The 24,429-nt window shown below is 36.9% G+C and overlaps 1 protein-coding gene across 4 annotated transcripts in view; it reads left to right on the top strand.

Moving 5' to 3' along the window:
* Positions 1-24,429, top strand: part of LOC121386238 (dual specificity tyrosine-phosphorylation-regulated kinase 1A-like) — a 106,428-nt gene that overhangs the window by 69,947 nt on the left and 12,052 nt on the right. For 3 of the 4 annotated variants that reach the window (XM_041517070.1, XM_041517067.1, XM_041517069.1), the window contains exons 3-8: positions 5,616-5,816; positions 16,088-16,235; positions 17,549-17,835; positions 18,435-18,581; positions 21,397-21,537; positions 22,961-23,243. In XM_041517070.1, coding sequence (XP_041373004.1) covers positions 5,616-5,816; positions 16,088-16,235; positions 17,549-17,835; positions 18,435-18,581; positions 21,397-21,537; positions 22,961-23,243 — 1,207 coding nt within the window. The remainder of the gene's footprint in view (positions 1-5,615; positions 5,817-16,087; positions 16,236-17,548; positions 17,836-18,434; positions 18,582-21,396; positions 21,538-22,960; positions 23,244-24,429) is intronic. The other variant, XM_041517068.1, reaches the window with a different exon arrangement.

The following is a 24,429-nucleotide window of genomic DNA, read 5'->3' as shown; positions in this document are numbered from 1 at the left end:
ACTATTGCCATGCCTGACAGGGTTTCTAGATTATTGTAGCCCCACTCCCATGGCTAGTGATATTCAGTGCTGGACTAGTAAATAACTACTATTACCAAGCCAGACAGAGTTTCTAGATTATTGTAGCCCCACTCCCATGGCTAGTGATATTCAGTGCTGGACTAGTAAATAACTACTATTGCCATGCCAGACAGGGTTTCTAGATTGTGGTAGACCCACTCCCGTGGCTAGTGATATTCAGTGCTGGACTAGTAAATAACTACTATTACCATGCCAGACAGGGCTTCTAGATTGTGGTAGACCCACTCCCGTGGCTAGTGATATTCAGTGCTGGGCTAGTAAATAACTACTATTACCATGCCAGACAGGGTTTCTAGATTATTGTAGCCCCACTCCCATGGCTAGTGATATTCAGTGCTGGACTAGTAAATAACTACTATTGACATGCCAGACAGGACTTCTAGATTATGGTAGCCCCACTCCCATGGCTAGTGATATTCAATGTTGGGCTAGTAAATAACTACTATTGCCATGCCAGACAGGGCTTCCAGATTATTGTAGCCCCACTCCCATGGCTAGTGATATTCAGTGCTGGACTAGTAAATAACTACTATTGCCATGCCAGACAGGGTTTCTAGATTATTGTAGCCCCACTCCCATGGCTAGTGATATTCAGTGTTGGGCTAGTAAATAACTACTATAACTAGCCCGACGGCTAGTGGAAAAAACCCTCGACAAATGCTGCATTTAAGTCTTATTTTGTAAACATGAATATCCTGCCCACACTTCCCACCCCCCATTGTAAGAGGTTTTACACTCCATCTTCCTCTTTAGGTGACATATATTTGATTATTACTAGTTATTAGTAAAATTGTATTTATTTAAAGTAGGGCTGGTGAATTTTTAATCATGGCTAGTAAATGTTTAAAATCACTGATCCCATGGCTAGTGGATTTTTATAAAATTCTAGAATCCCTGCAATACCATGTGTAATACAACTCGTTACAAAATTTTATTACTTGAAGTTAAAAACAGCAAACTGGGAATAGTCTGTTTAACATCATTACAGTGAATTAGACTGCTTGTCACATCTCTGGCAGAGAGAAATCTGTTACCCTGGTTACACAGAGCCCACGCCCACACAACTGTCTGGAACATTCATTCACATGGCTGTGTGTGTCCGATTTCTTCATGTCATCGTCACCTACTGACCAATCAACAGGGCTTTAACTTGTAATCACATCTGACAATCAGTCTCCCACAGTGGCCCGCCCACAGGAAAGGAAATGTTTTATTTTACAATGCACTCAACACATTTTATTTACGGTTTAATGGCGTCAGACATATGGTTAACCTTTAGACTACTGGATTAATTTTTAACAAAAACCACGTGGAGTGGGTACAAGTTTATAATTTTTACTCACATATATTCACTCAAATGTTTCATAAATACATGAAATAAAGTTCATATATGAATCGTTAAGTATTATTTTCGTGTCTTTTTTTGTAATTTTTATTGTTTTAGATCGGCTAATGGTGGTTAAAATTAGGCAAAAAATCGAAAAAGTTGCGTTTACTTACGGGCATTTGTGGCCAGCTGTCCAGTATTTATGTCCATTATTCCCGACAACAGTGGTTTTCTGACCAGAATTATTTTTAAAACCCGAACTACGATTCATATTGCAATATTTGGTAATTTTCGTTGTTGGTAAAACGATCAAATTTATTATTAAATTAGCTGTTACAATCAGCTATTGATCCCTGAAAATGACCGCGACGTGCCGCCATTGTTGTCAAGCGAAAATACTTGCCGAAAACCACTTTTTGAACTCAAAGTTTCAAGGTATTTTGTTTATTAAGTTTATTAAAGATACTGTGGTGCTTTTAGAACAACTCATGTTATTAGTCATGTTGTCGCCTTTCTAGAACTAACACAGTTTATTAAAGATACTGTGATGCTTTTAGAACAACTCATGTTATTAGTCATGTTGTCGCCTTTCTAGAACTAACAGTTTATTAAAGATACTGTGATGCTTTTAGAACAACTCATGTTATTAGTCATGTTGTCGCCTTTCTAGAACTAACACAGTTTATTAAAGATACTGTGGTGCTTTTAGAACAACTCATGTCATTAGTCATGTTGTCGCCTTTCTAGAACTAACACAGTTTATTAAAGATACTGTGATGCTTTTAGAACAACTCATGTTATTAGTCATGTTGTCGCCTTTCTAGAACTAACACAGTTTATTAAAGATACTGTGATGCTTTTAGAACAACTCATGTCATTAGTCATGTTGTCGCCTTTCTAGAACTAACACAGTTTATTAAAGATACTGTGATGCTTTAGAACAACTCATGTTATTAGTCATGTTGTCGCCTTTCTAGAACTAACAGTTTATTAAAGATACTGTGATGCTTTTAGAACAACTCATGTTATTAGTCATGTTGTCGCCTTTCTAGAACTAACACAGTTTATTAAAGATACTGTGGTGCTTTTAGAACAACTCATGTCATTAGTCATGTTGTCGCCTTTCTAGAACTAACACAGTTTATTAAAGATACTGTGGTGCTTTTAGAACAACTCATGTCATTAGTCATGTTGTCGCCTTTCTAGAACTAACACAGTTTATTAAAGATACTGTGATGCTTTTAGAACAACTCATGTTATTAGTCATGTTGTCGCCTTTCTAGAACTAACACAGTTTATTAAAGATACTGTGATGCTTTTAGAACAACTCATGTTATTAGTCATGTTGTCGCCTTTCTAGAACTAACAGTTTATTAAAGATACTGTGATGCTTTTAGAACAACTCATGTTATTAGTCATGTTGTCGCCTTTCTAGAACTAACAGTTTATTAAAGATACTGTGATGCTTTTAGAACAACTTACGTTATTAGTCATGTTGTCGTCTTTCTAGAATTAACATATGTAGCTTATTAACAGTGTCTCAACATTATTAAATTAAAGGGACATTCCTGAGTTTGCTGCATTTTTAAAGATGTTATCGACTAACAGAGACTTTTTAACGATTGTAATTACATATCAAATATATTTTTCTGCATAAAATATTAGTGGCAGCATATTAAATGTGTTTCTGATCATTCTAATAATTGTACTAGGTTAAATTTTATTTTATTTCCTAAAATATTGTTTTTTCGTACGTACGAAATTATTTGAAGACAAAATCCAGGTTGGACGTCTTAGAAATATTTATGACCAGAAACACGTTGAATATACAAAACTGATATTCTAAACAAGAAAATATATTTAATATATAAGTTTAATCGTAGAAATATTTTATTAGTCGGAAACATCTTACAATGCAGCAAACTCAGGAATGTCCCTTTAAGATGGTTTATAAATTGCACTGTCCGCTTTCTAGAATTGACACAATTTAGTATTAGTTTACACAGGCGTAGGAAGGTGCCAAAAAGTGGAGGGGCACACACACACACACACACACACACACACACACACACATATAAATACATGTATAAATATATATTTTTAAAATTGCTGCTCCCACAAAGTGGTTGGGCACATGTTTCCTATGCCAGTGGTTTATATTAAAAAAAACACTGTCCTAGAATTAACATAAGTTATTAAACAGTGTCTTTCTCACCTTTATGGAATTAAAATAGGTTATCATAACTTACTTAGTCAATTATCAAATTAACAATTTAGCCTACTTTCTTGAATTAACTTTTTTTTTATCACCATATACTGACCACATCTTTCTAGAATTAACATAATTTATTATACATATCATGTTAACTTTGCAATGTGTCTATTTTCTAGAAGTAGCAGAACTTTATTTTAACCAAATTGTCATCTTTCTGGAATTAACATAATTTATTATGCACATTCACTGGAACTTGATGAGAATTTTTCTGTTTACCTTTTTTTTCTTCTTTTTTTTTTTGAGATGTCCCCTGGCCTCTGTTGAGAAAGTTCTGAATGATTGTTTCTAGTTGTGGAGAAAACATTGTTAATAATTAACGATACAATTAAAACGAGCTATTAATTAATTAATGACGAGTGAAGTGATGTGTCTGTGTATTGATTCCGTCAGTTGTACACTGTATTATTTATTATTAATTGGCGTACTTTAATAGTAACTTGATTTAGTGTACAGTACTTTATATATCGGGGGGGGGGGGGGGGGGGGGGGGGGGGTGCTCACCTTCTCCCTGAGCTAGCTTCAAAGTGCCACGAAAATCTTATTTATATATGGTATTATTTATCATATTTATTGTATGAGTATAGTTAATTTATTTCTTGATCTTAACAATGTAATATTCAAGGCTTGAAATTTATTCTTTGTTGTGGAGCCATCTTGGTTCATTCATTCATTCTAAATTTCATGCTAGTGTGTTGTCAACCATTTATTAATTGATTCATTCATTCGAAATAGCCTATGTAGTTTTCATGCACGGTTGTTGTTCACCATGGGTTAATTGGTTGATTCATTCATGCATTCCAAATAGCTGATGTATTTTTCACGCTGGGCTTCCACATTTGTTTATTGTTTCCAGCAGCATAATAACAAAAAAAAGCGCTAACTGCAGTACAAATAAAAAAGGAATTCCATATTTCAAAGTTCCAATCCAGATCGCACGTATTATATGTGTGATACAAAATAAATTTAACACATGGTTTGAAAAGGATAATGTTTTATTTAACGATGGACTCGACACATTTTATTTACGGTTATATGGTTAAGGACCACACAGATATTGAGAAAGGAAACCTGCTGTCACCACTTCATGGGCTACTCTTTTCAATTAGCAGCAAGGGATCTTTTATATACACCATCCCACAGACAGGATAACACATACGACAGCCTTTGATATACCAGTCGTGGTCTGTTTCAACATTGAAAAAACGGGGGAAAGTGCAGTAATAAACTCTGGATTATATACTAGTATAAACAGATTTTATGGCTATACCATCACATTTTCTTTCTTTTTTTATTCCGTCTTGAGACGAATTTTATATAAAAATTTATATTGAAAGTAGTTTCCGACACACTTCGTAATTCACCCGAGTCATTTCGTATACTCTCGACATAATCCTGAATGTTTTCAAATCACTGCCATGATTTTGCAAGTAAGGTTTTGATTAGTCGAATCAAAGGTCAACTGGTCATGAGCTTCACCAGGCTGTTGTTAGATCCACATGTAATAGTGGAGCTAATTTTAATTAGATTGTGATGGGATCAGATGCTCACAGGGCACGAAACCAAAAAGGTCTATCTCCATAAACATTTTTAAGTTTTAGCCAGTGGTAAAGGCGCTTGCCTGATGCATGGTCGATCTAGGATCGATTCCCGTCAGTAGGCCCTTAGGCTATTTCTCGTTCCAGTCAGTGCACCATAACTGGTGTATCAAAGATCATGGTGTGCACTATCCTGCCTGTGGGATGGTGCACATAAAAGATCCCTTGCTACTAATGAAAAACATTAAGCAGGTTTCTTCTCTAAGACTATGTCAAAATTACCAAATGTTTGACATTCAATAGCCAATGATTAATATATCAATGTGTTCTGGTGGTGTCATTAAAGAAACCGAATTTTAACTTTCATTAGTTTATTTATTTATTATTTTTCTTCCAGGTATACTATGCAAAAAAGAAACGGCGCGCGCAGGGTGCGGCAGTGGGTGACGAGAGCGGAAACAAGAAGAACAAGGTGAACGCCCACGTGTACAACGACGGCTACGATGACGCGACTCACGACTACATCGTCAACCCCGGCGAGAAGTGGCTCGACCGATACGAGATCGACTCACTCATAGGGAAGGGGTCGTTCGGACAGGTGTGTTATTTTAAATTACACTCGTAGGGAAGGGGTTGTTCGCACAGGTGTGTTACTTTAAAATACACTCGTAGGGAAGGGGTCGTTTGGACAGGTGTGTTACTTTAAAATACACTCGTAGGGAAGGGGTCGTTCGGACAGGTGTGTTACTTTAAAATACACTTGTAGGGAAGGGGTCGTTCGGACAGGTGTGATATTTTAAAATAAAGTCATAGGGAAGGGGACGGACAGGTGTGTTATTTTAAAATACACTCGTAGGGAAGGGGTCATTTGGACAGGTGTGTTATTTTAAATTACACATAGGGAAGGGGTTGTTCGGACAGGTGTGATATTTTAAAATAAAGTCATAGGGAAGGGGACGTTCGGACAGGTGTGTTATTTTAAAATACACTCGTAGGGAAGGGGACGTTCGGACAGGTGTGTTATTTTAAAATACACTCGTAGGAAGGGGTTGTTCGGACAGGTGTGTTATTTTAAAATACACTCATAGGGAAGGGGTCGTTCAGACAGGTGTGTTATTTTAAAATACTGCATGAAAATCCTTTTTTAATTTTGTAGTTTTGCTAAGAAGCACATTTTGTTACGTACTTAAATTGAAGGGTGTAATCTAGCTCAGTGGTAAAGCGCCTGTCTGATGCATAGTCGGTTTAGGATCGATCCCTGTCGGTGACCCATTGCGTTATTTCTTGCACTAGCCGGTGCCCCACGACTGGTATACCAAAGATTGTGGTATGTGCTATCCTGTGTGGGATGGTGCATATAAAAGATCCCTTGCTGCTAATCGAAAAGAGTAGCCCCTTCCGCTAAGAATGTCAAGTGACAAACAAGTTGGTATCAAAGCCTAATTCATTAAGAATGATAAAATTTCATTGGTTTACTAGTAGCTTAAATATCTGATCACAAGATTATGTAAATGGGATCGATCGCCATCAGCAGGTCCATTGGGCTATTTCTCGTTCCAGCCAGTGCACTGCGATTGGTATATCAAAGGCTGTGGTATGTGCTGTCCTGTCTGGAATGGTGCATATAAAAGATCCCTTTCTACTAATGGGAAAATGTAGCAGGTTTCCTCTCTGAGACCATATGTCAAAATCAGCAATTTTTTTCTGAACGTGGTGAACTTTTAAATTAAATAGGTTACAAATAATTACGGGCAGCTGCCTGTTAATGACACCCATGCACCTACTATCTACGCATTCCCTTTGGCCAGGTTAGACTCGGGAGTAAATATTTGTATGACCTATTGGTATAAAGAACACATACCTTCCCTTCGTCTCTCTAGCTCGTGTGGTACGACCATCACTTTAAACCTGTTTTTTCCTACCGGCTGATAACATATTTATGTACAGGCCATAGTAGTTTGATAAACTGTTCACTTGCTTTGAACAGTTGTTTATTTACAAAGCAGAGCTCTGCAATAAATAGTGCTTTCTTTGAGCTCTGTCGTGCCATAAATATTATAGCCTATGATATGATGGGAGTCTTGCACCCTGTGTTAATTTAGTGCGGTGGAGAGAGCGCTCAGACTTTAAACAGCTGATGGAGGTGTTTGCCCAGGTAACTAGGTGTACAATATCTAGAGGTGTTTGCCCAGGTAACTAGGTGTGCAATATCTAGGTCACATCGCTGGGCCTGCCTCACAGAGTTGCCTGCCGACTATATCGGAAGGAAGGAACTGTTTTATTTAACGATGCACTCAACACATTTTATTTACGGTTATATGGCGTCGGACATAATATGGTTAAGGACCACACAGATATTGAGGGAGGAAACCCGCTATTGCCACTTCATGGGCTACTCTTTCCGATTAGCAGCAAGGGATCTTTTATATGCACCATCCCATAGACAGGATAGCACATACCACAGCCTTTGATGTACAAGTCGTGGTGCTCTAGCTGGAGCGAGAAATAGCGCAATGGGCCCACTGATGGGGATCGATCCTAAAACGACCGCTCCTCAAGCGAGCGCTGTACCACAGGTCTACGCCTAGCCCCAATAGTTTATATTTGTGTTTACATCCAATTACCGTTCAAGCACGCTGTCCTGGCCACACCTCAGTTCTCTGGGCTACCTGTCCAGGACTGAAGTTGGTGGTTACCTGCCGACTATCGGATTCTGTACTCTTAATAAAACTCAATCCTAGCATGTCTTTTTAGTTTAGTTTATATTTGTGTTTACATCCAATTAACGGTCAAGCACGCTGTCCTGGCCACACCTCAGTTCTCTGGGCTACCTGTCCAGGACTGAAGTTGGTGGTTACCTGCCGACTATCGGATTCTGTACTCTTAATAAAACTCAATCCTAGCATGTCTTTTTAGTTTAGTTTATATTTGTGTTTACATCCAATTAACGGTCAAGCACGCTGTCCTGGCCACACCTCAGTTCTCTGGGCTACCTGTCCATGACTGAAGTTGGTGGTTACCTGCCGACTATCGGATTCTGTACTCTTAATAAAATTCAATCCATGCATGTCTTTTATTTTAGTTTATATTTGTGCTTATATCCAATTAACGGTCAAGCACACTGTTCTGGTCACACACCTCAGCTATTTTATTTAATTTTTATGTTTGTGCTTACATCCAATTAAGGTTCAAGCACACTCTCCTAGCCACACACCTCAGCTATTTTATTTCATTTTTATGTTTGTGCTTACATCCAATTACGGTTCAAGCACGCTGTCCTGGCCACACACCTCAGCTATCTGGGCTGTCTGTCCAGGATTGTGAGTTGGTAGTTAGCGACAGATAAGTTGAAGTAGTTGTCTTACACCTCAATGAATCATTGAAACTCGCTCTGGGTAGAAAGATAAAGATTGTTTTATTTAATGTCACTGCTGACACTCCCTCGTTCTTCTTCTGTGTGAATATCTATTCCTAGTATGTCATCAGTTAAACAAGTATAGGATCAAAATCAGATGAGTAAACCCTTGTTGAGGCCATAATAAAATAAATCCTCAATGATCCTGCCCTACCCAACGAAAAGGTGCCCCCCCCATTAAAAAAAAAAGCCCTCCCCCTCAAAAAAATTAAAATTGTCCCTTAAACATAATGTATATGATGCTTCATATGCAGTATTTCCAGTATCCTGAAAATATAAAATAAAATGTCACCCATCCCCATTTGGAAATTTAGTATTTATTGTATTATAACTTATGACACTCCTACTAAGTCTGAAGTGGGATGTAGCACAGTGGTAAAGCGCTCCCTTGATGAGTCGTCGGTGTGGGATCGATCCCCGTCTGTGGGCCTATTGGGCTATTTCTTGTTCCAGCCAGTGCACCACAACTGCTATATCAAAGGCTGTGGTATGTGCTATCCTGTCCGTGGGAAAGCGCCTATAAAAATCTCTTGCTCTTTTAAGAAAAACATAGCAGGTTTCCTCTGATGACTACGTGTCTGACATCCAATAGCTGATGATTAAATAAATCAATGTGCTCTAGTGGTGTTGTTAAACAAACCAAACTTTCTTTCCTACCTAACCTAAATTTAAAAGTACTAGAACAGCCATACAATGAATTTTCTTGAGCATCTGGTCTCCAGACATGGATCTCATTTGTTGAGTTAAAAAATCTTCTCGTTGAAAAGTTTCCTGGTAACCTGGTTGTACTCACACTTTACCTTGTTACATACTAACAATGTAGTGTGATTCCGGCTGCGGAAATATGATATTTATTGCATGTGACCTTACCATCTTGTTAACACATTGACCCAGTCAGTGAATGAGTTTTTCCAGTCCAGCCAAACTTTTAAAGGAACGGACCCTAGTTTCAACCAGTGAAAATTAACACTGAGTTTAATTAATCTACAAACCTGTAACACATTTGGATAAAGTTACTACAGAGTGAAACATGAGTCTATGACTTTGTAACAGTGAAATACCCTTAAAAAAAATAGACTAAAACTCGACTCCATAACTGTTACTTCTCAGACACACGTGCGTTTTTAAAAATATGAGAAATACATTTTGTTATGTTAAAAACACCATGATGACCGAAAACACTTTGTACCGTATTTGACCGGAAATTAGCCCATGTCTTTGAATAAGCCCCCCTCCGTTTTGATAGCATTTAAGAAATTAGGCCCTGATTCGTAAATAAGCCCACCCCCAACTTCGTCACCTTATAAATAACATGAAATTGCAAGTTTGCTCAAAGCTCATTTAAAAGGTCATACCTCCTGCAGATAATTAAACACAAATGTAACACAATATTTTACCACCAGTGAGATTTAGCAGTCTAATAGTAACAGTGTATAACATTGTTTCTAATTTCATGCCTGCAGTATTTCTTTGAAGTACACAAGCCCAAGTCTGAACCAAAACCAATGTCTATTTTTACCACCACACTGGGTCCGCAGTTAATGCTAATTAGGCAAATACCTTATTCTGATTGGCTAAGAACAATGATCTCGATTGACAATTCTTTGTAGTGTAAGCTGGCTGCCTGTGTCAGAAACGTGTGTGTATAGCTATTGAGTTTGTTAATTGCTGTTGTTTTAAGTCTTCTCAGCATTAAATTTTGGATGTAAATAAACAGAACTGGTAAGTAATTGTAACATAGAAGGTGTGTTTCTGATAATTAGATACTAGTAAAAAAACCAATTTAATTAATAAACAATTATTAACGATTTTTTTTTTCTTCCTAGTTCATTTAATTTTTTTTTTTTTTTTTTTTATCAACAAAACTGGCCCCTTGTCTGGGAATAAGCCCACCCCATGCTAAGCTCACAATGAGTTGTCTTGGCCCCCTGGGCTTATTTCCGGTCAAATATGGTATGTACGGAAATGGATAATCTAAACAATAAAATCTAAGTAAACTATGATTCCAGTTATCAAAAATGGCTCTAATAGTAAAAAAATATGCCCTGGTGTTTAAAAACTAGGGTACGTCCCTTTAACTCTTTCACCACTAAGTTTTACAGTCTTGACCTTCCCTGCACACTGAGTTTAAATAGCAGATTTATGATCATGTTTGTTAAAGGATAAAACTACTTGTTTTATCATTAATTTTAGTTATAGGCTATACATTTCCAGAAAGGTGAATGGACAGCTGTCTAGATAAAAAAAAAAATACTTTAAAAATGTTAGATTCAACAGGTATAAATCTGGTAATTACAGGTAAACTATGCATATTACTCACCTATTTAAGTAGGTAGGACTGGTAATTAAAAAACAACAACAGTACAAATGTTTTTCTTGTTGGATAATTAATTAATTAACATTCCAGTTATAATTTTAAAAATATATTTACAATGCTTTTGCAAAATTAAGTTTTCATTTCATCAACAGAAACATCATACCACACACCTTTGTTGTTAGCAGGATCTGTATCACGTGTTTTTTTGGCATTCATGTTGGTAAATTACACAATTTTTCCATACACTGTATTGGAATAAAATAGCGAAAAGTACTCTATGGCGTTTGTGTTGACGTCAAACACTTTTACGGGCCCCTGATTTTTAGTAAACGTTGATCTGCAGGTAACCGAATATGGCTCATGTGTCCAGGTAAACTCAGGCGCGTGGTAAAACAGTGGCAAGTCATCTTGTAACTCGTCATCGGTATAAATTTTTTTCTAAATTGCCATGTTGAATGACATTTCGTTCACGATCGCCAATCTCGATTAAATCAAATGCACCAAAGTCCATATTATCCCACATTTCATCATCGGAAAACCCGTCATCTGAATCGCAACCATTGTTTTCAACAGACGAAATTTCGTCACCTCGGTTCATGTTTAATTACAGTCAGAATATCGGTATAAACTTGGAAAAACTCATTCAAAATTTGCTAGAACATGGGCGCAGCCATTACAGTGTGTCACATGGCAGCTATGGTCGCGCAAGATTTTGTCTAATTATAATATTGACGCGTCACTCGGCGCCAAATATGAACAGGTGTTACAAGCCGCTAAACCGGCCTGTCGTGGTGAGAGGCACTGGATATCGATAGCCAGTATACCGGCCTGTCGTGGTGAAAGAGTTAATATAACTAGGTTATGCCCCTTTAATATAACTAGGTTATGCCCCTTTAATATAACTAGGTTATGCCCCTTTAATATAACTAGGTTATGCCCCTTTAATATAACTAGGTTATGCCCCTTTAATATAGCAACCAGTGATTCACTTAAAGCTGCTGACACTTACTGGTAATATTTAAACTGACGAGAATGATTTTAGTACCAAGTGTTGTAATTACCACATCAACACTCTATAATTAATACTCAGTAGCTGCTGATAAAACAATGTGTTTGGGTGATTCATCCATTCACCCATCCATTCTTACATCTTTCTATCCTTCCATCTGTCTGCCCATCCATCCATCCATCTCTCTGTCTGTCTGTCTGTCTGTCCATCCTTCCATCCATCCATCCTTCTGTCCATCCATCCATTACATCTGTCTATCCTTCCATCTGTCTGCCCATCCATCCATCCATCTCTGTCTGTCTGTCCATCCATCCATGCATCCATTCTTCCATCCATCCATTCTAACATCTTTCTATCCTTCCATCTGTCTGCCTGTCCATCTATCCATCTATCTGTCCATCCATCCATCCTATTGTCCATCCATTCATTCATCCATCCATCCATTTATTCATCCATCCATCGTTTCATCCATTTTTACGTCTGTCTATCCTTCCGTCTGTCTATTCATCCATCTCTCTGTCCATCCATGTGTCTGTCCATCCATCCATTCATCCATCTCTCTGTTTGTCCATCCATCCATCCTATTATCCATCCATTCATCCATCCATTCTTACATCTGTCTATCCTTCCACCTGTCTATCTGTCCATCTCTCTGTCTGTCTATGCTTCTATCCGTCCGTCCGTCCGTCCGTCCGTCCATCCGTCCATCCATCCATCCATCCACCCATCTGTATATTCATCCATCCATGCGTCTGTCCATCCACCTGTCCCTCCCTCCGTTTAGTTTCTAGGCATCACAACATGACCCGACGTGCCATGTATGCCACTGTGTTTGTCGGTGAACGTGAACACCAGTGAAAAGGTTAAGCCTGTATCAAATACTCTTGACGTCAAACTCCGAACCCGGTTTAATCTTACCATCATAACAAGGTGAATATTCACGTTTCATTCCTAATCCCAGTTTATTTCCTCTCTCTCGTCTGTTTCCTTCGTCATCCGATGTCAGCGATTCTAAGCTGATCTATATATATATGCGCCATGCCTGGATCAGTTGCTCATGAAATTCTTATTTTGACCACACAGTGCTAAAACAAACATGCTGTGTGTTTGAGTTGGGAAACGTTACGAAAGACTGCTAAAGATGATCACAGTATCATTGTGACTGTGTGTCAGGAGTTCCCTGTATAAATTACACTTAAAACAAACAGTATACCCAGCCAACTAAAAAATGTTTATGGAAACAATGTTTTAGTTTTATTATTCACAAACATGAATATCACAAAACAGGCACCGACACAAGACAAAAACGGTCATTCCAGTTACTTACTAATGTCGAAGAAGAAAAAAGTTTGTTTTGTTTAACTCCACCACTAGAGCACATAGATTAATCAATCATCGGCTATTGGATGTCAAACATTTGGTAATTCTGACACGTAGTCATCAGAGGAAACCCGCTACATTTTTCCTAATGCAGCAAGGGATCTTTTATATGCACTTTCTCACAGACAGGAAAGCATATACCACAGCCTTTGTCCAGTTGTGGTGCACTGGTTGGAACGAGATAATTTTTTTATTAAAAAATCAATTGAATGGATCCACCGAGGGGGTTCGATCCTGTGACGAAAGAACCTCAGTCAAGCACTCAACTGACTGAGCTAAATTCCCATGTCGAAGAAAGTCTGGAAAAAACCCAGTACTTCATTCAAGGGTTAGGGTTATTAGTCATTAGATTCTTAAAGAGTGAATCACATTCATTCTGCACAAATACAAGGACAACCCTGACCTAAATTTTAATCAAGGACAACCCTGATATAAATTTTAGTCAAGGACAACCCTGACCTAAATTTTAATCTAGGACAACCATGACCTAAATTTTAATGAACTGTATGATTTAAACATCAATTACCCTAGTATCAGTACAACGAGAACGAGAATGGTGATAAGAATGAATAACAAAGTATCACCATGTTTGTGAAAGGAGGGGGGGGGGGGAGAAGTTTGTTTTGTTTAACGACACCATTAGAGCTCATTGATTTGTTGATCATCGGCTTTGGAGATCAAACATATGGTCATTTTGACACAGTCATAGAGAGGAAACCTGCTACATTTGTCCATTAGTAGCAAGGGATCTTTTATATGCACCATCCCACAGACAGGATAGCACATACCACGGCCTTTGGTATACCAGTTGTGGTGCACTGGCTGAATGGGCCCACAAACAGGGATCGATCCTAGACTTACTGCACATCAGGTGTGCAATTTTACCACTGCCCCTGTTTGTAAAGGAATGACAATGGGAATTGTAAACTCGATAAATGTGTCGCAACCCCATAGGTTATCAGGCCTCTAATTAATGATAACCTATATTTAAATGGGTTACCCAGTGTTTCTGCCAGAAAGAAATTTTTGTGTATGGCACACTATGAAATTCAATGCAACCACAATCAACAGGGGGTATGTGGAACCTTCCCCAGAAAGAAAATAGGTTAAGTTCAGGGTTATGGTTAAGAAAAGCATACAGTAATGATAAAGAGTAATTAATTTGGTAAAAAAAAGTTAACTTAAAAAAACAAAAAAAAACGTTATGGGTATGGCACCATACCCGTTTTACCCTCTGCAGAAACCCTGTATACCAGACAATATTCTTATTTGGATGCCTGCAACAACTGCGGTATGAATATGGATCCTCTCTCTAAGGCTGGATTATGTTGTGTTGCTATGGTAACGGAGTAATATTATTCTGGTCTGTTGTGGGTTTTTTGTGGGGGTTTTGTTTCTCTATACTTGACAAGAGCCAGCTGTTTGTGGTTTTGACCTGACAGAGATAACCTGGTCACCTTATGAGCTCAATCATAAACTGGCCAATACCAACAGACCTCTCGCCCTCAGACCCGTGACCTCTGACCTCTGGCCTAAGTGAAAGAGTGGAGCGGAATGGACTGTTAAAATACCCCCCTGTCTGACAGATTTGTGAGCCCCGGTGCCAATCAGACTTCTGTTTTGACTCCATGGAGATATTATCTCTGTCAGAAATAATGATGGTTCATTTGTTAATTGTCGGTAAATGGTATGGAAAGTTAACGAACTATGTGGTTAAATATGAAAAATGTGGTTAAATGGGCAAAAAGAGCATAAAGACATTTTGATGTCTCTTTTTGGAAGTGTCATGGATGTAATTTTCTTGCTTTTTTTTTTTTTTTACATAAAATAATTTTTACAAACTAAACAGAATATAATCCAAAAGGCTGAAAATTATAATTATTTTATATTTGTTTTGTTTAATAACACCACTAGAGAACATTGATACCATTAATTAACTATTAGATGTTGAATATCAAACATCTGGTCATTTTGACTCAAAATCGTCAGAGAAAAAACCTGCTATGTTTTTTTCACTAGCAGCAAGGGATATCTTATGTGTGTTATCCCACAGACAAGGCAGCACATGCCATGACCTGATATACAAGTCGAGATGGGGAAAACCTAGCCCGAATACTCTGCCATTCGAGAGCTAGACAGACATTTGTACGGTTACGATCGCTCTCTCAGTCAGAGGTTATTCTATAGCAAAAACATAGAATGGCCAACTACCACAGGGTATACAAAGATTCCCGCTCGAATACAACAAAAATTCTAAGTTTGACACTAAATACCTTTACATTTATAATTTTTGAGTTCGCCGATAACAAATATTTCATATAATAACCATTAATACACTACAGGAAGAAACCAGACGGCAACCCCTCTCAGTAATGTTCCGGTTAAATATGTAGGTGCATGTTTGTTGTACTTTCAGGTGATGAAAGCATTGGATCATGAGTTGTAATAATTTCATTTTGTAATTTCAGGTGGTGAAAGCACTCGACCATGAGTTAATTAATACTGATATCTACTGTATAAACTGTTTGTTATAATTTTAGTTAATGAAAACATTAGATCGTTGTACAAGCTGTGTGTTATAATTTTAGTTAATGAAAACATTTAGATTGTTGTACAAGCTGTGTGTTATAATTTTAGTTAATGAAAACATTTAGATTGTTGTACAAGCTGTGTGTTATAATTTTAGTTAATGAAAACATTTAAGTCATTGTACAAGCTGTGTGTTATAATGTCATGTTATAATTTCAGGTGGTGAAAGCGTTCGACCACGGTGACGGGGAGGCAGTTGCGATCAAGATTATTAAAAATAAGAAACCTTTCCTCAATCAGGCTCAGATTGAGGTCAAACTACTCGAGCTCATGAATAAACATGATGCAGAAAATAAATACTATATAGGTAAGTCACAGGCATGTGTGTAGAAATTTTAGCTAGGGGGGGGGGGGGGGGGGGGCTAGACTGTTGTAAGCAAAGTTTATAGGGGGTAAAGTAATGAATGAATGAATTTTTAACAACACCCCAGCACGAAAAATGCATCAATATAAAAATTCAAGATTTAAATAAAAACACAGTAAAGAACTGTGCAAAAATACAAACATCACAGATAGATACTGACTTTTACTCAAAATTTCAATTGTATCTTGAAGAAAACAAGGGGATGTGTGCTGTATTGGCCATTCTCAAAGAGAATGTTACACCCCTGCAGCACCACGGTGATGTTATGGGGGGGGAGGGGGGGTCAAGTAATGCTACTCCAAAAAATATATTGGGGGAAAAAAGAGTATATTTTCAATGGGCTTAAAACAACACCGTATCAGGGCTCAACCTGCACATAGCCAAATTAGCCAATGGCTAATTTGTATACAAAGTGGATGCAACACTCAATGTTTACCTAATGAAATTTTCTTTAAATGAGTCACTTTTGAATAATTTTTAAGGAAATGGAGTGTGTGAAAACTAACCAAAACAAAATTACTGAGTGCTTCTCCATGTTACATTTGCATTGAGGTTAAAAAGTGATTTTTTTTTTTTCCATTGAGGTTAAAGGGTGATATTGCGTTTTTTCATTGAGGTTAAAAGTTGCTTTAAATTTAATCTTTTGCATGGTTCAAACATTTCTGTGTATATTTTCAGGGAACTAAAAATGTCACTTCCTATTTCATTTTCAGTAAGGTTAAAATGTCATGTTTTTGTTATTTTCAGTGAGGTTAAAACCTCACTTTATAATTCATTTGATGCAAGATTAAAAACAAGTATATGTATATTTTCAGCAAAGTTACATATAAAATGTCATTCATGTTTCATTTGCAGTGAGGTTAAAACTTTTTTTTTACTTTTCATATGTCACTTCATAATACATAAATTTGCATTGAGGTTAAAAAGTCATCTATTTGTTATTTTTAGTGAGATTAATAGATCTCTTTATATTTCAATTTCTGCGAGGTTAAAATGATTCTGCGTATGTCACTTCCTATTTCATTTTCAGTGAGATAAAACTTCATGTTTTTGTGTTTATTTCTATTGAGGTTAATAATCATGTCTTGGTATTTTTTACTTTCAGTGAGGTTAAAACTATGTTTTTATGTTTATTTCTATTGAGCTTAATACATCATGTCTTGGTATTTTTTACTTTCAGTAAGGTTAAAACTATGTTTTTGTGTTTATTTCCATTGAGGTTAATACATCATGTCTTGGTATTTTTTTACTTTCAGTGAGGTTAAAACGTCACTTCATGTTCCGCAATCACTTGTGCCTGGTGTTTGAGCTCTTGTCCTATAACCTCTACGACTTGTTACGTAACACCAACTTCAGGGGGGTGTCGCTCAACCTGACCCGCAAGTTCGCCCAGCAGTTGTGTACGGCGCTGTTGTTCCTCGCCACGCCCGAGCTGAACATCATTCACTGTGACTTAAAACCCGAAAACGTTCTCCTGTGCAATCCCAAACGAAGCGCGATCAAAATCGTCGACTTTGGTAGTTCCTGTCAGTTGGGACAGAGGGTAAGTGAAACAGTTTTTTTGTGGGGTTTTTTTTTCATGTTTTCAGGAAATAGAGATAAAGATTGGGATTTTTTTATTGTCCGTACAATGTTTACAGGTGTTCTGCTGTTTGTGCAAAATGTTCCACATTCTCTGTCCAAAACATACAATGTGTTTTTTGACTGGTCCTGGGGTTAGAGCTGCACAATGCAAAGCGTCAATCTCAATACCTGGACCCGTTTATTAAGCAATCTTAAGGAGTGCTATCACCTAAAGTTTTAGTGCTACGGTTGCTTTTTAAAACAACCATCAACATTAAAATTTCCGGAGGTTTTTTATTATAATTTTTTTTAATATTTTTTTTTTTAATAAACTCACTTTTATATGTGAGTAAAATAAGTTGATTTTTTTTTTTAATGGATTAACATCACAGATAGAAAATTGAGCTGAAATTTTGTCATCAAGAGTTACAGATCAAGTTTGACTTTCATGGAGATTTGCCCAGTTATGACCCTTGAACTTAAGAAATACGAACATTCGTTGGGCCAATAGGGGACATGTATTGCTTTAGCAGTGCAGAATAATTGTTTTTAAACCAAAACGTGTTTTTATCATTTCAGATATACCAGTACATACAGAGTCGGTTTTACCGCTCGCCCGAGGTCCTGCTAGGCATTCCGTACGATCTCGCTATCGACATGTGGAGTTTAGGGTGTATCCTTGTCGAGATGCATACAGGAGAACCACTGTTTGCCGGCGCCAACGAGGTGAGTGATTGAACAGGTTAATCTGATACTCGGAGATTCGGAGATCTGTTAGGGAAAAAAAGGAAGGTTTGTTTAACAACACCTCAGAGCATTTTAAGCTATGACTAATTGATGTCAACATTATGAGATTGGGACAGGATGTAAAAGCCCAGTGGTAGAGCACTCGCTTGATGCACGGTCAGTCTGGGATCGATCCCCGTTGGTGGGCCAATTGGGCTATTTCTCACTCAGTCAGTGCACCATGACTCATATATCAAAAACTGTGGTATGTGCTATCCTGTCTGTGGGATGGTACATATAAAAGATCCCTTGCTACTAATGGAAAAATGTAGCTATATGTCTAATTACTAAATGGTTGATATCCAGTAGCTGATGATTAATAAATCAATGTGCTCTAGTGGTGTCGTTAAACAAAAACAAACTTTAAACATGAGTATTTTGAGGTGGAGGGAAAAAGAGGAAAGAGAGACCGATACGCAGAGAGAGATGGAGGAAGGGGGGTATTAAAGGACTTTACCATTGATAGGACAGTACATACCATGGACTTTATCAGTTGTAAGGCACTGGTTGGAAAAACAATAATTCTGTTGAAAGCAATGAACCATGTGGCACAGTATTGCACCTCAGGTGAACACTTTACCACTGGGCTGCATTTCTCATATTGGATTCGTTGATTATTGTTATCTCTAACACAACATTTAAACTTGCATCAGCTCCGTTGCAACCTTTATTTTCCAAAATATAACTTTCTTAAATGTTTTATCACAGCTAATTACATAAATTTTATTTTCATGTTAAAACGTCCAAGTAGTTTGTTGTATTTTCCATGTATAATTAAGGGGAGATAATTTAACTTGAATGTAAGAAAACGTGAACTTTTAACAGCACTTAATATGAAACACTGAATGCCATAGACTGATTGTTGGAGTGCAGTTGTTTTCAGTGCAGGGTTTCTAGATTATGGCAGCCCCACTCCCATGGCTAGTGATATTCAATGTTGGGCTAGTAAATAACTACTATTGCTATGCCCGAAAGCTAGTGAATTTTTTTGGGGAGAAATGCTGCCTTTAAGTATTTTGTAAATATGAATATCCTTTCTCCACCCCCACCCCCCAATCTTAGTGTTTTAATCTCTGTCTTCCTCTTTAGGTTGCATATCCGATTATTACTATTAGTAAGATTGTATTAAGTGAAGTAGGGCAAATTAATTTTTCATTGTGGCTATTAAATTGTTAAAATAACTGATCCCATGGCTTGTGGATTTTGTAAAGATTCAACAAGCCCTGCAGTGTAAGCATAGCAGCTGTCTTTACAAAATTCATAGACGCCCTTTCAGTCCTGCCTTTAAAAATGTGTTATATCTTGAAGGTAGGTTAAAGGCATACTGTCACGGATTTAAGGACCTTATTTCTCTAAAAATGGATAATAAATAAACATTACATTAATTGTTGGAAACCAAATCTAGCTATCCCATCACCTTAACTGAACCATGATGGAGTGAAATCCATGTCATCCCTCTCGGCAATTTCATTTTTTGAATTATGGACCATTGCCATAATTCAATTTTTTTTTTTACAAAATGTCATTAATAAATGCAGTACGATGGTTATGAAGATGGTTGAATAAAGTACATTTAGGGACAAATCAAATTATATTTGTTCAGGTAATACTTTGTTAGACCATTAAATAGGTTAGTGGTGTGTGACAATATGCCTTTAACCTTGTAATAAAATAAAATATTCAAGTTAAATCTTTTGCTGTTTAGTTTGTATTACCAGAAACAAATGAAAAGTGTTGTTCCTACTTTTCCTTTGACATAAGCACCAGCAAACCATTTTATAAAATAAAAATCTGCTAACATTCCAAAGTTATTTGAAAACAAGGATGAGGTATCATTATTCATACATGATGTCATTGTGAATCATTTTAGCACATACACTACTTGGCAGACAGGAAAAATCACACAAGTTACATCACTATTCAAGGGAGTTAACTCACAGTTTTTTTTTTTCTCTTTTAACTAAGAAGCAATTATAATGTAGGATTTTCAATAATGTTTATAAAACTGAAATAGTCTCAATTGGAAATGAAAATGTACGTAATGTCACCCCTTGATATTTGACTACAACTTAGCAAACTTTTTTTTAATATATATACGCCCATCTTTGATGGGTCATATTATGGGATGGCAGTATCCATTTGTGCGCATGCCTAATGTGCGGTCAGTCTAGGATCGATCCACGTCGGTGGGCCCATTGGACTATTTCTCGTTACAGCCAGTGCACCATGACTGGTATATCAAAGGCCATGGTATGTGCTATCCTGTCTGTGGGATGATGCATATAAAAGATCCCTTGCTACTAATGAAAAAATGTAGCGGGTTTCCTCATGACTGTTAAAAATGACCATATGTTTGACATCCAATAGCTGATGATTAATAAATCAGTGTGCTCTAGTGGTGTTGTTAAACAAAAAAAACTTATACATCTGTCTGGGGCATATCGTTCTTATCAATTCATACAGGATCATCAAACCTTGCATGTAGGTACCACTTGGGAGGGCGTACTATAACTAGGTCATCGCGACCTACTTTTGACAGGTGTACAGGGAACCTTTTGTTTTTTATAATTAGCGACATTTCTAGTTAATTGAAACTTGATTAGATTGTGTAGCGATCTCTGAAAGTTGCGTAGCAAATCGCGATGTGATGCCGAACAAAATGTTCTCTGGTGTATATATACCTCAACGCTATTCTTGTTTGTCTGGTTTTAACTCTACTTTTAAAGTTAACCTTTTCAACTATTTCTTGTTTCAGTTTGACCAGATGATGAAGATAGTGGAGGTGATCGGCATGCCACCCAAACATATCCTCGATCAAGCTCCGAAAGCAAAAAAATATTTTGATCAGCAGCCGGATGGCCTGTATGTGTGTAAGAGGCCGAAAGATAACAAGAAGGTGAGAATGAAAATAATCGGTTTGACTCGTAAAATGTTTTAGAGAGACTCTCCAGTTTGTTCACATTTGTCTCGCTATGTGTAATACCAGGGCTTGTAGAATACAGTGTAAGAGGGTGAAAAATAACACGAAGGTGAGAAGGATATAATCGTTTTGACTGGTGAAATGTTTTGGAGAGACTCTTCTGTTTGTTCAAACTATGGGTCTGAAATCTTTTGAAAATGAACTCTGCATTGCATTTACTTTGAAGAATTTTTACACAGCCATTCTCTCACAATAATCTTTGTAATTATTATAAAAATGTTTTCTTTTTACATTACTTGTCCTCAAACAAGTGCTCTTCTCTCTCTCTCTCTCTCTCTCTCTCTCTCTCTCCCTCTCTCTCTCTCTCTCTCTCTCTCTCTCTCTCTCTCTCTCTCTCTCTCTCCTCTCTCTCTCTCTCTCTCTCCCTCCCTCCCTCCCTCCCTCCCTCCCTCCCTCCCTCCCTCCCTCCCTCCCTCCCTCTCTCTCTCTCTCTCTCTCTCTCCCTCCCCTCCCTCCCTCCCTCTCTCTCTCTCTCTCTCTCCTCTCTCTCTCCTCCTCCTCTCTCTCTCTCTCTCTCTCCTCCTCCCCCCTCCTCTCTCCCTCTCCTCTCCCCCCCCCACACACGCACACGCACACGGCTAGTAGTCTGGTCTGAACATCCTAACAGCCAATGGGATGGCCTAAATTCTTCTACTGCATACTCTCTCTCTAGTTCTGGTCACGTGACTGTAACTTCCTTCTTATTTCCTTCAATCCATTCATTTCCATGATTTTAGAGTACATAATTTTACCTTCCGTACTCTGCCAGAAATGCTGTTTTTATTTCAGTGGGTTTTTTTAGTTTTGAGACTGCTAAGATGTTTAATCATGCTGAGGACAAAACATGAGTCATGGACAGCACCAATACATGACATAATTATTAGATTTTAAATAAGCTTTCATATAAATATATTTATCCTGCAACCGCTGTTTCTATTGACAGATTATGATGACTGATTAAAGCAAACTCATAAACGTATACTAACAGATTATGACCTTTGACATCACTCATATGACGTCACACGCAGAGCTACATTACAAAATTGTTCATTTGACCTCTAGGTCATCGTACAATGTGGCTGAAATAACAGCAATAATAGCTTTTCCCTGTAATTTTTATGGTCTGCAGGATAAAAATAGTAACTAGTTACTGACGTCGGATCCCCCTGCTTTATCCTGTTCAGGCCGAATGAGAAATTGCACTCGGGAGAGCCTCGCAGAATTTCCATTCTTACCTTCACAGGATAAAGCAGATATCCGACGTCATTAACTAGTTATTCTCTATGTAAACTATACAAATCATGTGTTGTTTCTAAGATATTTAATTTACTTAAAATCCATCGACGTTTCTCATCCACAGTACAAGACTCCTGGATCTCGCAAACTTCACGACGTGATTGGTGCGGAGACGGGCGGGCCTGGAGGTCGGAGGTCGGGCGAGCCGGGTCACACGGTGGCGGACTACCTCAAGTTCAAGGACCTCATCCTGCGCATGCTCGACTTTGACCCCAAGTCACGCATCACGCCATACTACGGACTGCAGCATAATTTTTTTAAAAAGACAACAGACGAAAGTACGAACACGTCAAATAGTACATCCGCTAGCCCTGCGATGGAGCAGACGAACATTTCCAGTCCTACAGGTAGCAACACGTATGAGACTTCTCCGGCAACACTTAATGGCTGACAAGTTTTCCCCGTACGGCACTGTAAAAGCATTTTCTTTTCGTAATGCCGTTCAATTTTATTTTTATTTTTTTTAAATAATATTTCGAAGAATTTTAAAAGTTCTAAACATTTATTTGTTTAAAAAAAATATATTTTTAAGAATTTTAAGTTCTAAAAAATTTATTTATTTAAAAAAAAATTATTTGATGTTTTGGTTTTTGGAAAGGAAATTCGAAGTATTAAGCATTATTTTGCGTTTCTAACACTGTTGATTTTGGGGTTATTTTTACAAAGTATTTTAAAGAATTTTTATTAAATTTGAAACGGTAATTTGATGTGGGGGGTTGGAATTTAAAATTTGAAGTATTAAGATTCATTAATGTGGTTAGTATTTTAAAGAATGTTTTTAAAATTTCAAAAATTAATTAGATTTTTGTTTTTGGAATTAAAATTTGGAGTATTTAAAAACATTTCAAGTTAGCATTTCATAACAATATTATTATTTGTTAGGGGGTGGGGGGAATCTTTAAATTGGTAAAATAAAATGTTAAATTCAAATTTAAAATGCAATTGGGTGCTACTTTTATCAAATTATTTTTCTAATTTCAAAAGGAAATTTATTATGTGTCTGAAATTTAAATTTTATGATTTTAATTGAATTAATAAATTTGATTTGAAACCAAGTTCTTAATACTTCAGAATGTTTTTTTGAACTGTTTCTTCAAATTACCTTCTTTTTGTTCATAGACACAATTTTCTGGCATAATTTTATATATATATATATATGTTTGACAAAAAGGTATTTTGTAAGGATAAACGTGTTGCTAATATCATGGCTTGTAATTTATATTAAAAATAAAAAACTTAATATTATTACAAAAAAATTACATTTTTAATTGTACAAGCAACACTATTTTACAATGAAATCTTAGTAAAATGTGTATCTTTTTTTTATAAAAATAAATTTAGATACTAAATTACTGACAGACTTAGGTTCATATTTTTGAATGCAGTAACAATTCAACAATTTCACAGTTATATTATAATAAAATCAGTCTTGGTTGTTAATATAGTAATTTATCTCTCTCTCTTTTCTTTCTTTTAATATAAACTTAATTTTAAAAACTAAATTATTGACAAAGATATGTTGACATATTTCAA

This window comes from Gigantopelta aegis, chromosome 12 (assembly GCF_016097555.1).
Source record: "Gigantopelta aegis isolate Gae_Host chromosome 12, Gae_host_genome, whole genome shotgun sequence".
Classification (NCBI taxonomy): Eukaryota; Metazoa; Mollusca; class Gastropoda; order Neomphalida; family Peltospiridae; genus Gigantopelta; species Gigantopelta aegis.
The sequence above is the reverse complement of the archived record's forward strand: the minus strand, read 5'-3'. Positions and strand labels throughout refer to the sequence as shown.